Raw genomic sequence first — 15,440 nt, 5'->3', positions numbered from 1 at the left:
CCAGCTTTTTTACTTCTACCAAATATATTAGTACAAGTGCTCTTTTTCCTACTCTGCATAATTATACTTATTCAGTAAACACCACCTTATGAAGAAAAGTTCAGCGTAGTGGCATATTATTCTCATTAATAATATTAATTATTGTGGCTGCCTATAAATTCATCATGGTGGGGCAGAAGGGAATTGGTGAGGCTCTACTCACCAAGGCGCCCCTGGGGGTTAAAAGAAATAATGGCCATAAGCTAGCAGACAGTAGATTTAGACTGAAAATTAGAAAGAACTTCTTCACAGTTAGAGTGGCCAAAATCTGGAATGGGCTCCCAAGAGAGGTGGTGTTCTCCCCTACCCTGGGGGTGTTCAAGAGGAGGTTAGATAGGCATCTGGCTGGGGTCATCTCAACCCAGCACTCTTTCCTGCCTATGCAGGGGGTCAGACTCAATGATCTATTGAGGTCCCTTCTGACCCTAACACCTATGAATCTATTAATCTATAATATAGCTTGTAGATATCCCAACCAAGCCCAATTAAACATTGCGAAATTCATATTATACTTACTTCTTTTAGATTATTTATTTCAGACTCTTGTCTTTTATTCACTGATGTCAATTTCTTGTTAAGTTGTATTGCTTCTACCACTTGAATTAAAAAAAAATTTAAAAAATACATTTTTCAAAATATACCTTTATATTTTAAAGAAAGCAACATATGGTTTTATAAATTAAAATCTCTTTGTAAAAAAGAAGCCAAGATTGAATATGTATTTTAACCCTTATTTAAGTTAAATGTATTTTAACAATTTATTATATGACACTACAAAACTACTGTGGTTGTACACAAAGAACTCCAGCAGAATTAGGCTCAAAAAGTGCTAGGCACGCTATAGCTTAAATTTCATGTTTTCAAAAAGGGAGTCGTTTTTAAAGAAAAGCATTCCAGAGTATTTCTTACATGTGAGGTATTAGCTGGATTTGACTCCATTAATTTTCAACATTAACATTTTTAACATATCTTGACCCTGCCCCCATGAATCAGGAGCTGGGAACTGCGCCCCATTCTTAGCTTTCTGGCTGGCTAGGAAGAGGAAGAAGCCTACACTGGGGCTTGGCTCTGCCTCCCACCCCCTCCCTGAGCCAGGAGTAGGGCTAAAGTCCCCTTGCCATGCCCCGTTCTCAGCCCCTAGGCTGCCTGAGAGAGGGGCATGGCTCCCAGCTCTGGGGGGCAGAGCCAAGGCCTGGCTGCAGGCTTCCCTATCTCCCTCCCTTCAGGTGGTCTGGAGGCTGAGAAGGGCCATGGCTCAAGGCTGTAGGGGTCAAAGCCAAGCTCTGGTGCAGGCTTCTCCCTCTCTCCACCCCTTGCCATTGGCCAGCCCGAAGTCTGAGGAAAGGACATTGCTTCTGATTCTGGGGGAGTGGAGCCAAGCCACAACTTCCACCCCTCTCCCCTCAGCCTGCTCAGAGGCTGAGAAGTGGGCATAATTAGGGGACTCCAACCCCACTCTCAGTTTTGAGGGGGGGTGAAGCCAAGCCCCACTATGGGCTCCTCCTCCAATCCAGTCTGGAGGCTGAGGAGCGGGCATGGCTCCTGGCTTCCAGCTCCGGCAGCAGAGTCAAGTCCCTGTTGTGGGCTTCCCTTCCCACCTCCCCTCAGCCAGCCCCAGGCAGAGCCAAGCCCAGGTACAGACTTCCCTCCCTCTCTACCTCAGCCAGCTGGAATGCTGAAAAGGGGGTGTGGCTAAGAGATTCCAGCCCTGCTCCCAGAGGGGGAGAGGGGAGATAGAGAGTGGAAGCAGAGTAATGGCCCCAGTTTCAGTTTCCCACCCACCTCCCAGGCTGATCCCAGCTAGGGATCCGATGCCAGGTGGGAGGGGTGGGTTTTTCCCCCACACCTCTTGCTCATCCAGCAGGGAAGCTGAGGAGGGAATACGGCTTGGAGAGTCAGAGGGCTCCAGCTCTCTGCAGTGGCCAGCAGGCTGGGAGGTGTACTCTAGTGTCCCCTGGCTATTCATATGGACCACTGCAAGGATCTGGCTGCCTTTCATTTGAAAAGTGAACATCAGTTCACTTGCTTATTGGTTCAGTCTATGCCAGAGGGTTCAGTCTTACTGTTCCCTCCAGTCTGTGCTCTGAATCCCTCTCTGTTTGGTCTCCTGGATTGCTTCCTGATTCCATTCTTTGCTTGATCCCCCCAGCTTCCTGATATGGACTGTCCCTGAAATCTGCTTGTTCTTCCTGACCCTGGGCAGCACCTTGATTCCCAAGTAGCTCCAGACCTGGCTGTCAAGGTGTTTTAAAATTTTACATCTAAAAAACAGGATTTCTTCCTCCCCATCAACTCCCAAATGTTAGTCCATTTGCCTTTATCCCTTGTACCTTTTCCTAACCTGTACCTATTTCCTGTCTCCCTTTTATTCAGTCCTTTTACAGTCCCTAGTACTGCACAGACTTCCTTTTTCCTTTCCAAAAAGGTCCGGGGAAGTTCTACCCTGGCATTAGATATAGTATCTGAATTTCAAATAAAATAGGGCTTAAAATGTGACAAACAGGCTTATGGGCAGCACCTTAGGCCTCTAATAGTTTTAGAATTATGCAAGAGAAAGGTTTTTAGATTGTGAATGAATTTAAAATACTTCTTAAATATCCAAAATAAAGCTTTCTAAAACTAAAAATATCATGGGTGAAATTTTGCCATGCTAATGTTTCTGATAAAAATCCCATTTGAATTCAGTAGGGCTAGAATTTTATCCTATGATTTTAAAAGCTGTCAGGGCTACAAGTCCAGGACTCATTAGCAGGTAGAAAAAATCTCTCCCAAATAATATAAATCATCTATTTTTAAATCTAGTAATTGCTTTCATACCCAATATACGAATTGTACTGAAAACAGTAGTTAGGTTAGTAATGCTCAACAAAGGTGATGCAGTGCCTTAGGGGGCTGTGACAGTCTTTGATGGTGCCCCCAGAGGGGGGAAATAAAATTGAGAAGATAAGTGCAGGCTTTTTTCTTCCAGCTGTATGCCCTTTTCCCACCCCAGCTACAACATGGATTCTTCCCTGCCAGCTGCTCCTCCACCTTCCTAGCTTGTCTTCAATCAGGTAACCATTATAATAAATAAATATTTTAAATGGGTGCCACCCAGTTAACGAAAGTTTTGGAAGGACAACTCAAGTCTTTAAAAAAAGCTGAGAAGCACAGAGTTAGATATTGAAGGCTGTTTGTGAAATAAATGACCTCCTATCCTTTCTACATTACTTTTCTATGGATTAGATGCTTGTTAAGAATCTACATCTACATGCTTATTATAGCTGTTATAGACTGCAATAAAACTGAATTTTCTCTACAGTGAAAGATACCCTGCAGTTCATACGGTGAATAGATCATTTTCTTGTTGAACAGAAGCAGTTAGTAACTGTTATAGTAATTTTTTCCAGGTGTTCAACTTGGAAATACTGATAAATACATTTACTGATAAAATATGTTTATATGTATTACATATTTCATAAATACTGAAAGATATTAGTTTTCCATGAAACCACAAAAAGTGCTTTCTACATCGGACAAGCAAAGAATAGGGCTTTCCATGATAAAACAGGAAAAACAAAGCAAACAAACAAAAACTCATATAAAAAAAATAGCAATGTTTTCCCTTCATTTGTTTTAAACATTAGGCACAGTTCTTTGTCTAAACTTAACTTAGAGGAATAACTCCAACCTGTAAAATGCCCAGAATGTTAACAGAGCATAGAACTTACCATATTTACTCAAATCTACGATGAGGATTTTTATCCCAACCAGCATAGATGGAAAAGACTCTCAGATTAATATACAAAGTGCGGGGCAGGGGGAGTAGGCAGCTGCTGCAGCTCTAACTCTGGCCCTGAGCCCAGGCTGGGGCCAGAGTCAGACCCACAATAGCCTCCTGTCCCCGCGCCACTTGCCCTCTATGGCTTCTGCCCCCCCTTCCATCCACCTTACTATCAGGCATAGCTCATCTCAGGCTGGACACAGAGCAAAGGGGACCTCTTTCCCCTACCCGGCCAATCAGCAGTGCTGTTGCTGCTGCATGGTCCAGCCAGAGCTATACTTCTACATGCTGTGTTCTGTAGAGGGAATAGAGCCTGAGCAGCATCTGATGGTAAATGGGGGAAGGAATAGGAAGAGACTGTGCGGAGCAAGGGGGAAAGGGCAGAGATTTTGAGGAGTGGGTAGAGGGGAAGGAGCAGAGATTATGGTGAGCTGGGGTGAGGAGCACAAAGGCTTGAGGGGGAAGAAGTGGGGCAGAGGGCAAGAGGGCTGCCTGACTCCCCCACCCTCCCAGCCACCTGATCCAGTTATCAGGTGACTAGCCCAGGGGCGGGCGATTATTTTGAGTGGAGGGCTGCTTACTTAGTTTTGGCAAGCCATGAAGGGCTGCGTGACAGGCAGCCAGGGGAAGATAAATATTCATTTTCTAAATTTTTTAGGGGCCCCGCGGGCCAGATAGAATGGCCTGGTGGGCCGCATCTGGCCCATGGGCTGCATTTTGCCCAGACCTGGGCTAGCCACGACTTTCCCTGATATAGCAATGGCGTGCGAGAGGGGATGAATTTAAGACAACCCTCCAATAATTAGATTCTATATCTGGAAATTATAAAAAAGTATATGTTTTCTAGATATGGAATCTAATTATTGGGGGTCATCTTAAATTCAGGGTCATCTTAGATTTGAGTAAATAAGGTACACTACCTAATCTAAAATTCTAGTTAGCTTAAGATTTTTAAAAACTTCCTAATCTTCACTGGTAGACCATAATTTTTTACTCTGGAATCTTGTTTTCCCCCTTCTTTTCAAAATAATGTTTCTATAAAAATATCAAATAATCAGTCTATCTATACATAAAAAATCTGGCACCCCCTGTGCCTGATTGGCAGAGGGGTCCAGCTGGCTGGGCCGTTTGCCACTGATCCCTAGGGAAGCGAAAAATGCAGTTTTAAATATGCCACAGTTTTCACTTCCCCAGTGATCAGTGGCAAACAGCCCAGCCAGCGGGGTCCCTCCACCAGTCAGGGGCAGGGGGATGCAAGTGGCAAAATGAAAAATATTAAAGGAGTTACTGCAGGGGCACTTCCAGCACAATTTACAGAGATTGACTGGCTATTTATTCAGTACCTAATGAGTTGTTTTTTTACCTGCCATATTATCTTCTTTCTATTTCTATATAATGGAGAAGATATGTCATTTAAAACAACCTGTATCAGAACTGTGGCTCTTGGTTGATGGCAAGCAGATGGCAGCTTATACTCTTTTCTCTAACAACAGTGAAAAAGTACTCTGTCAAGTACTCTAAGTCAGGGGTTGGCCATCTTTTAACAATAGTGGGCCACCACTTGCAACCCAGCCACCATTGTGGCCTGCTAATCCCCCACTCTTGCTGGACAATCCTCCTGCCTGTTCCCAACCCCAGTACATGGCCAACAAAGGCACAACTGTGATTTCTTTGTCAGTCTCGTGCTCCCGCCTATCCTCCCCATGAAAGACACCTCTGCTGTGGAGGGAGATCTTGGCAATGCCAGGAGCCCAAAGGTTAATACAGCAGCTGTCATGTGTAGGGACCTTTTAGTGTCCTTCTACTGTAGCTGCTGTCAGTCATCCCTGCTGCTGTTGCTGCCAATTCCTATCACCAGCAGTAATGGTAAATTCAAGGTAAGAAAGATGTGGCTGTAGGAGTTGGGCTGCATTAATCCCCTGGTTGCTGGTCATGCTGATACCTTCCCACCTTGCAACAGTGGCATCTCCCAAGAGGGGTAAATGAGACTGGTAAGGGACTTGGGCTACTGGGACATAATTCCTTACAAGTCCCCAGCTGTTCCACTGGCTATAGAGAATTTGCTGTGGGATAGTCAAACCTTCATGGGAGATTTGGATCCAGCTGCCAGTCCACAGGTTGCCAGCTCCTGCTGTAAGTGCATAATACTCCAAGATGCTGAATGCCTTCAACTCTCAGGATTGTAAAAATATTATTGAACTTACTACTGACAGGCTATATTCAAGGCATATTTACCATTCTGTTCTAATTTCTCATGAGCCTCTTTTATCATTCCAAATTGACATGTAATAGTAGCATAGCATTTCTCAACTTCATTCAGTTTCCTATGATGCTCTTCTTTTGCCATTAAGTGTAACTGTAGCTTTTGATCCTGTTGGAAACAGGAATAAAACATTAGTTTAACACTAATTCTAGCAGCTATAGATGTGTTCCCTAAATTTTCAAGTATTATCATAAATAGATAAATCAAAGCATCAAAATTTCAAAGCCCTTCACAGCTTATCCCCACCCTATCATTTCTAATTCCTAGTCAGAAGGTCAATTCTCATCTCCAATCAGTTTGTCTTGCTATCCTTCACTGCCTGCTTGTTAAATTTTTGTGTTAAATTTAAATCTGAAATTGAAATTTTAAATCATTACATTTAAATCTGACATGTAAGATATCGAATTTTAGCCAATTTTTAAAAAATGAAATCTTCATATTTTCCCAGGCAGGAAGCAACTGTGACCACTTGAGACCTGAGATTCTGTTCCTGCCTTTGTTTCAAGGTAATTTGCATCATCATACATCCTCACAGGAGGTGAGAGACTCCATACCGGCTATGAACTGACTACCCAGAGGAGTTTTCCATCTATTGACTCCTCTGTGAAATCCTATGAAATATGAACTTTCACTTCTACCCAAGAGAACTTTTGCAACTGTTAATCCAATGCCAAAGTTTTTTGGGGTTTTTTTGCAAAAATCTTGTTGATCTAATAAAATCTCTACTATGAGTCCTGAGAGTGCCAGTGCACCCCTGACCAGCTGTGCTCACAGCTTAGGCAATGGGCGGAGAGCAGGCAGGAGTGCCAGTGCCTGCCTTGCAAGCGCCGACCAGGGAGTGGGGTGCTATTGTGCTCCCAGAAGCAGCCACAGCCACTCCTAGAAGCAGCTGCAGCAATTGGCTGCAGTGATGAGCCATCTCGCAATTGGCCACAGAGGGACCCCGCTCTCCCCAGTCACTGACTGGTCGCTGTGGGGGGGAGCACATGCGCCCCCTGACTAAGGTGGCACCAGTTGCCCATGCTTTCTCCCCTGCTGTCCTTCATGATTGGGAGGAGCTCCCATTTCTTTAAAACTCCTTCCTTCTCTTTAAAACTCTCCTTTTCTGTGATTCTAAACAACAGTTTGTCTGCTCCAAATGTAGTGGGGAATACTGACTCATTGTTTTCTTGTATTCCTCAATATGTCTGTATTTATCTATTGTCTACTGTTTATGCTTACATTGTATGCATTTTGGGGCAGGGACTGTCAGTCTGTTTTGTCTCTATAGTGCAAAGCATAGTGGTATCCTGGTTCAGAACTTGGACTCTTTGGTAGGACAGTAACATAAATAGTAATTAACACAACAAAGAGGACTCTTAAAATCCTGGCATAGTACAAAGAAACTTAAAGGAAAATTTCTTGCATGCATACCAGCCTCTGGCTTCTTTACTGTTCATTCCATCCAGGAAGAGCACACACCAAGTGCAGATGCTTCCTGAGCCTAAACCCAAAACCTTGCTAGGAAAAAAGTTTCCAACTATTTAGTTGATCCAATAAAAGATATCAGGTTTATCCAAAGAACCTTGTCTGCCAAAGGAAAATAATACCTTTGAGTCATCTGAGTAAACTAAATTTGAATATATTATTTCCTGAAAACAAAGTGTAACAAGAGCTCAGCTGGGAGCCCTGTTACTGAGATAATTACGGGCATGGATGACCCCACCAAGTGAAGGGAGTTACACACTAGGGGAAGGTCAGGGTGATTAGCCCACCACAGCCAGTATAAACCCAGCAGCTGGGCAAACACACTTCACCTTCAGGCAGTGGAAGACAGACAAGGGACTACTGGACCCCAGAAGAGGGAGAAAGAGAAGCCTGACCTGTGATCCAGAAGGGTGCCAGGACCATGGGACTCAAGATGGCATGGCCAGTCAACCGCAAGGCAAGATACTTCCCCAAGAGCTGCAGCTGCTTCGGTGAGTGCAGGGAAGAACCGGGGCTTTGGGAAGTGGCACCAAGGGGAGCTCTGAGAGAGAGTGCTCCCAGGGCTGTGCACGGGCGGTAGGAGCTGGACCAAGCCACCGGCCCCACTGGGACAGCAGTGATGAGCTAAAATGCCTATACAAACTACGACGGAGCAGTGGGGGCAGCTCCCGAAACAAGGCTCACAAAAGACACTGAGAACATGCTTGGCTAATGAGGCAATTAGCAGCAAGGACTATGTTTAGTTCAAAGTATCTATGAGGCATCCGGTGCTGAGTTCGCTTATCGGCCATACAGGCTTCTCTTGCTAATGAAGTAATTAGCGAGGCTATTGCAACCCTGTAACCTCCTGTTGCGAAATAAAGGCTGCACTGTGAGATTTTACCACCTGGGTAGCGTATGGTGATTCCTCGCTCCTAAAATACCACTAAATCTCTCTCTTTTTCCTTTCAATCTAAGCCATGGCAGGCGAGTCCAGGGGGAAACTAAGCTAGGACCAAACCCCCTCCCACACAAATAAACATCAATTACTTCTAAACAGTAATCAGGGACTTTAGTAAATTGTGTCTTCTAAAGGAAGCAGCTGAAACAAGGGCGGGAAAAATATGGCCCATGGACTGGATCTGTCTTGCCAGGCAATTTCATCTGGCCCACAGGTGATCATCGACAAATGGTACCCCGCCCAGCCCTTCTGCCCACGAGGGTGGGAGCAAGGCACCCACATATACACCCCATCCCAAACTTACTGTATTGTACCTTGTTTCCACAATTATGCGTGGAAGGGCCTGGCCCAGTCAGCAGAAGGCCCTCAGGGTGCTCGTGGCAGTGTGCAGCTCTGACCAGTGCTGCATGTGGTGGAAAGAAGTGCAGCCAAGATGGCCCACCTCTACCACACAGGGTTCTGTGCAGCACATGTGCATCTCTTGCACTTGTGCACCACTGGGAGAAGCCCCACATGATGAAGCTTGCTGCCTTCACCACTCCCTGCTGTGCAGGTCCTAGGACTCCACCAGAAGTGGAGGGGAGCCCCAGGCTCTGCTTCCCTGTAGAGTCCCAGTACCTGTGTGGCAGGAAGCGATGAAGGCAGCCGGCTCCATCACGAGGGGATTCCCCTGGTGTTGTGCGAGTATGGGAGCTGCATGTGCACTATGCAGAGCCCCACATGATAGAGGCAGGCCAGCCTGGCTTCACTTCTTGCCCCCATGTGCAGCGCTGGCCAAAGCCACGTGCCTCTGGCAACAGCACTTGAGCTGGGCAAGAGTGCCCAAGCACTGGCTGTCTGTTGCTGCTGCTGGTGCCAGCAGGGGCTGTGCACCATGGTGGGGAGAATGGGGGGGGTTCCAACACCCTCCACCCTCTCTCACACCCCACAAACCCCACACATCCACACCCTGCTCCCACAACCCCCACACATATACACAAACCCCACACACGATTTACCAGAGTAAGTCTTTTTGAGTTATTAATGCAATCATCTCTATATATACTACACAAACACAAATCATGACAAAAATATTTTTGTAATAAAATTAAAATAAGTTACAGCATGTGTTTGACTTTTAGTATATGATTTGTTTTTTTTCTGGTTCCAAGATGGCAATCCCTCCTCCCAAAAGGATTTTTTCTGTGGGGCAAGGGGAGGGACTTCTGGTGGCAAAGGTCAGGGGTTAGGGGCAGGATTTCTGGCCCCAAGATGGAGCACCTTTTAAGGAGCAGGGCTACTCTTGTGGCCCTCAACAGCTCACCAAAATGCATTAAGCAGCCCTCTAGCTGAAATAATTGCCCACGCCTGAGCTAAAATGTGAATCACTACTCAAAAAAAAAAGTGAGGCCCACAGATCAAGATATTGAAACAAATGCAAGTCAGTACCAGGTGCTTCACAGAAAAATGCAGGAAACCTTATAACAGATAGTTAGGGAACAGCCACACGCTAAACAAATTTCTTCCTAACAGCTTCCACTTAGTGATTCCTTTACTAAAACATGATGTATTATATCCCATATGAATGTTTATCTTAAATTATCTAATTGTGAATTTTCATATTATCCATATAAATGTCTTTTTTTTTAATTCTACAAACCTGAGTTAACACTTTGCTTTAATTCTACTGAAGAGCAATATCTTGTGGCAATTAGTAATTATTCATTATGTAGTATATATTTTCTTTTATCAGTTTTAAGTGTATTGTTTCTCTCTAAGCTATGGAATACTAAGCTGATAGTAAGGTGATCCTTATATGGACACTTTTCTACTTCATTAATAATATTCAGTACTGAATCTATAGCCATTTTCTTGTTTTGTGATAAGAAGATGTGAAACTAACAGTAGAAAAGGTGATGGGTATGCTTGATTTACTTTAATACAATTATAATATCACTCTTATTCCTTTCTTGAGATACCCTAAACACTTTATTTGTCTGTTTTGCTTTTTAGGCTTTATTCTTTTTTATGATTTTTCCCACTTTTGTTCCTATCTTATTTCAAATTAATTTCAAATGAATCCCTGTGTATCTTCATTAATTTACATATATCGCATTTCTTAACCCACAAGAGAAGAAGACAGTAAAATAAATTTTAAAAAGGCTTGGCCAAATTCATCCATTTTTAAATTTGGTACATACATGGAGTGATTTCACCCAATGCGTTTGGCTTTTGTGGGGTGCCCTTCCTGTAAGCTAACAAATGCAATGTATGTCCAAGCATCGAAGTATAATAAAAGCTAACAGTAATCAGAAGAAATGTCTAGTATAAGACTATCAAAATAGCATATGCAATACAAATTGTTCATGTTTTATAAGGTATGAAATTAAATACACTACAGCAAACGGAAATACATAATTGAAGAACAGGTGACGAAACAGCAACCACTTACAAAAAACACTCTCAGCTACTCAGCCTATGCATTTTCATATAATTCTCTCTTTCCTAAACCTTTACTTAAGTTAGCATTGAAAAATCCTCTAAACAACTGAATTTAACTAAGGCTAGGGTTGTGAATCTAACCAACAAAAATAAGAAAACAAACTTAATGAGGCACTTAATATTTACCTTTTTCTACCAAGTATAATTCAATCATGTATAAGAGTTAGGAGATGAGATGCAAATGTTTCTTCTGCTCCAGAAGAAACAAAAGCAGCTAAGCCTAAACTAATTGACCTCTGAGGTGCTCCTTGCCAATATAACTGATCCAGGGAAATGGTTTGACTAGGTAATATGTCAGCTCAGATGTGTGAACACTCAATTTGCTTAAAAGTAGTATACAACAAAGTAAAGCTTCTGGGACAAATATACCATATTGGGTGATATGGTTTATCAAGCACTACTTTTAACCAGTCTAGTCCATGGTGTTGTCTTCAGTAATGGTGTAGTTACCAAGATGAGGTAAATATGCCAGGGACTTTCTCTCAGTTTTTAGGGTTCATTCATTTGATTCTATTCCTTATTGCCTAAAATTGTGGCAGCATGACCGACCACTGGGCCACTTCTCTAAATTTATTTGTGGTATAACATTCAGCAGTCTATACTTACCTTTTTTCTTATGAGTATCTCTTGCATTTAGAAATAGGCACAATGGGACAAGCTAAGTTTATGTCAACATAAGTTGAACTTCTAGCCTATAGTATAACAGGCTAGAAGTTCAACTTACACTGACATAAACTTAACTTGTCCTATTGTGGCTATAACAGCTATACCAGGGGTGGACAAAATACAGCCCATGGGCTGGATCCAACCCACAGAGGGGCTTTGTCCAACCCATGGACTCTGCACAGCTGCAGCAGGAATGGCCCAGCAGCAGTGACAGGGAGGGGCCACTTTTTCCCCACACTGAGGAACAGTTTCTGCCTGGCTGCTGCCTCTGCTGCTGTTGTTGAGCCTGGCCAGATGAGTCTGGAGCAGCCACAGGGTGGGCTGGGTTGGGGATGTGCACATGGGTCCCTGTTGGTACCACAAGGCTGGAGCCAGTGGTGGCAGCTTGTTGCAGCTGCTGCCACCACCGGGGCTGCCTAGAAAGGCAATCCAGCCACAGAGCTGCCTCAGCCCACTGCTTGCCCACGAGGTGACAGGATGTGCCACGGGTGGGTGGTGCATAGCAGGTACGGGGTGGGCTGGGTCAGGGCTATGTGTGCAGGTTTCGGCTGCTCCACTCCCACCAGGGTGAGTCCAGAACAAGTGTGGTGTGGGGCAGTGGCAGAGAGGCACTGCAGGGTGCACGGGCTCCAGGCTGTTGCAGAGTTGGAGCAGGTGCTGACTGGCTCAGGGGGGTATGCATGGGGGGATCCTATGCACACCCCACCATACCCACAAACCCTCACCCCACAAACCCTACAACCACACCCTCCCCCACACACAATCACACACCCCACAAACACCACAACCAACCACACCCTCCCTCACACACACCCCCGGCACATACACAACCTCGCACCTCTGGAGGGAGGCCCACTCACTGCTATGTGCACATGCCCCACCACACACATGCATCCACATTCCACCACGCGCCCGACACACACCCCACACACCCCCACAAACCCCTCATACCTACCCACCCACATCCACACATACTCCCACACCTTCCCCCACACCCCACATACACATACTTATACACACCCACAGCCCCCCACAAATACCCACCCAGTCACCCACCCAAACCTACCCACACACGCTCACAAACCCTATATCCACCCACCCATACCCCCCAACCTTACACCCCCCTACAATATGCAAAAGTAAGATTGCATTTTGAGCTATTATGCAATCACCTCTATATACATACGACACAAACACACACAAATCAGGACAAACATTTGTTTTTAATAAAATTAAAATATCTTATCATGGATGTTTGATTTTTAATATACAATTTGTTTTTTTCTGGTTCCAAGATGGCAAAACCCCTTCCCAAAAGGAGTACTTCCAGGGGCAAGGGGAGGGTCTTCCAGTGGCAAAGGTCTTGAGTTAGGGGGCAGGACTGCTGGTCCCAAGATGGCAACAAGGGGCTGGGGCTACCCTTGCAGCCCTCAACAGCTCACCAAAACTCATTAAGCGGCCCTCCAGTCAAAATAATTGCCTGACCCTGAGCTTTACCATCAAAAAAAAGCTGTCTTTTGATTAGCTATTTGGACAGTTTGCCATTTGCCAAATATGGCTTCTGATGACAAAGAAGAACTTGCTTTATTCCCAATAAAATAAAGCAGTCTGGCTTGCTACTGCCTTGATGGGCAATACTCTGCTCTAGGCAAAGAGGCCTTAAAATCTCAGTCTTAAAATGCTCCTCCTCTGAACACAAGATAAAGGAAATCTGAAGCAAGCTTGCAAAACAGAAGTGGTGTGATCCTGGAGCTGAAGTAGGAATCCGTGGAATCTCACTTTTCCATCCTAAAGTCTAATACGCCATGAGAGGGAATGATTGCTGTGCCCTTCACCTGTAATAAAGATAAGCTGGGATGGGGAGTGAAATTGATTGTGGCCATGTGGTTTGCTGGGGCAGTGATTTTTTAGTGGAACTAGGCCAGAAAGATAGCACAGGATCAGGAGGCTTCCTGAGAAAAGGCGGAAGTTAACTGCTGTCTTCTGAGGAATATGCAAGGAACTGAATCATTAGTCAGAGGTTTTGCAGTAAAACACAAGTTGAGAATTGTGAGGCTAGAGTCTGAGGTAAACAGAGGAGTTGCTATGACAGGGGATGTGAGGCAAGATAATGGGGAAATTATCCATATCAAAATCCATTTGCTTAGAGGGACAGATTCCCCCAAAAAAGAAAACAATGGCTTATAAAGTAGTTCCTGCCATTTTTTCCCCTTAAAAGAATTATTTTCTTAATTTTTAGATGCAGTATCCATTATAAATGTTCTTTTTTCAGCTGAAAATACTGTGGTGGATTGATTCTAAAAGGCACTATGAAAATGAAATTTGCATTTTGATCAAGATTCCTTATTGCTATTAATATCTGAGACTATTAAGAATAAAATAATTTTGAGTGAATTTATTTTTCACGATTTACACTCTACTTTTTTTGTATCACTCAGCTTGGAAAATAAAGTTAGACTGTTTTATAGATTTCATAGACATTAAGGCTGGAAGGGACCTTGTAAGTTCATTGGGCCCAGCCCCCTGCCCAAAGGGCAGATTTTGTGATGGTGCCCCTTTATGCATCTGTTTGCAGTCTCTACAGTTTGACTGCCTCTTACCCCAATGTACACAATGTACACCTACTTTAAAACCATGTTCAACAATATGATTTGCTATAAAAGTAAACACTCCATAGACAAATTACATAAAGCAAAGCACCAGTTTCTACAGCTCAAAAGCTTCCAGCAAGTTACAGTTTCTTTGCTTCCCTCCCCAGACCTGGCTCCTCATTTTAAACTGTCTGCTGTACATTGGGTTCATTTACTATTATAAATGTATTATTTAGCATTATCTATTATTTATTTGTTGATGTGTTTATTTATAAAATTTAAAATAAATATTTATAAATGTGTTTATAAATACTATTTATTATTTATTTATTAGTATTATTTAGCATTATAAATGAACATTAGTAATGTTCATTTAGCATTATGCTTTGTTTCTCATACATTAATGCCATGTTGTTTGTTTAGATTTCAAACAGCACATGGAAACTAGAGTGGAGGAATAACCTAAAACGCTTGGCCCAGTTCCTCATATATGGCTAGGGATAAAATATTAAAGCTCAAGGAGGATGAACAAGAATTATATTTGTGCTTCTGTAACCCAGGATCAACTGTCCAGGAGGCTAATAAGGTAGCTGAGGATCAAGATGTGTAGGGAAGAAGTGGTAGTCACCCCTTTTCTCTAATCTTCCCCTCTATCTCAGGGGCAGGCAATTATTTTAGCTGGAGGGCTGCTTAACAAGTTTTGGTGAGCTGTAAAGGGCTGCAAGGGTAGCCCCACCCCTTGAGAGGTGCTTCACCCCCTTGTTGCCATCTTGGGGCCAGAAGTCCTGCCCCCTCCCAAGACCTTTGCCACCAGAAGTCCCCTTCCCTTGCCCATGGAAGTACTTCTTTTGGTAATGGGAGTTTGCCATCTTTGGTTGTGTGTTGGGTGTGTGATTTTTTTTGTGGGGGAGGGTGTGGTTGTGGGATTTGTGGGAGAGGGTTTGTGGGTACGGTGCATGGAAGTCCCCCCCTGTGCACACCCCCTAAGCCAGTCAGCACCTGCCCCCACCCCACAAAAGCCCAGAGCCAGAACACCCTGCAGTGCCTCCCCACTCCAGACTCACCCTGGCAGGAGCGGAAGAGTCAGAACCTGAATGCACAGCCCCGACCCAGCCCACCCCGTGCCTCCTCTGCACCGCCCACCTGCTGAGCATGCAGCAGGGCTGGGGTGGTTCCATGGCTGGACTGCTTTTCTAGGTAGCCTACACGGCAGCAGCTCCTGCCAGTTGC

The 15,440-nt window shown here is 44.2% G+C and overlaps 1 protein-coding gene across 1 annotated transcript in view; it reads right to left on the bottom strand.

Moving 5' to 3' along the window:
* CCDC73 (coiled-coil domain containing 73) overlaps positions 1-15,440 on the bottom strand; it is a 134,087-nt gene that overhangs the window by 61,936 nt on the left and 56,711 nt on the right. The window contains exons 7-8 of the mRNA XM_090034625.1: positions 6,038-6,173; positions 556-635 (exon numbers count right to left, since the gene is read on the bottom strand). Of these exons, the coding sequence (XP_089890751.1) occupies positions 556-635; positions 6,038-6,173 (216 nt within the window). The remainder of the gene's footprint in view (positions 1-555; positions 636-6,037; positions 6,174-15,440) is intronic.

The sequence above is a fragment of the Crocodylus siamensis genome, chromosome 2 (assembly GCF_052110815.1).
Source record: "Crocodylus siamensis isolate JL-2025a chromosome 2, ASM5211081v1, whole genome shotgun sequence".
NCBI classification, from domain to species: domain Eukaryota; kingdom Metazoa; phylum Chordata; order Crocodylia; family Crocodylidae; genus Crocodylus; species Crocodylus siamensis.
This window is presented reverse-complemented; position numbering and strand designations above follow the sequence as displayed.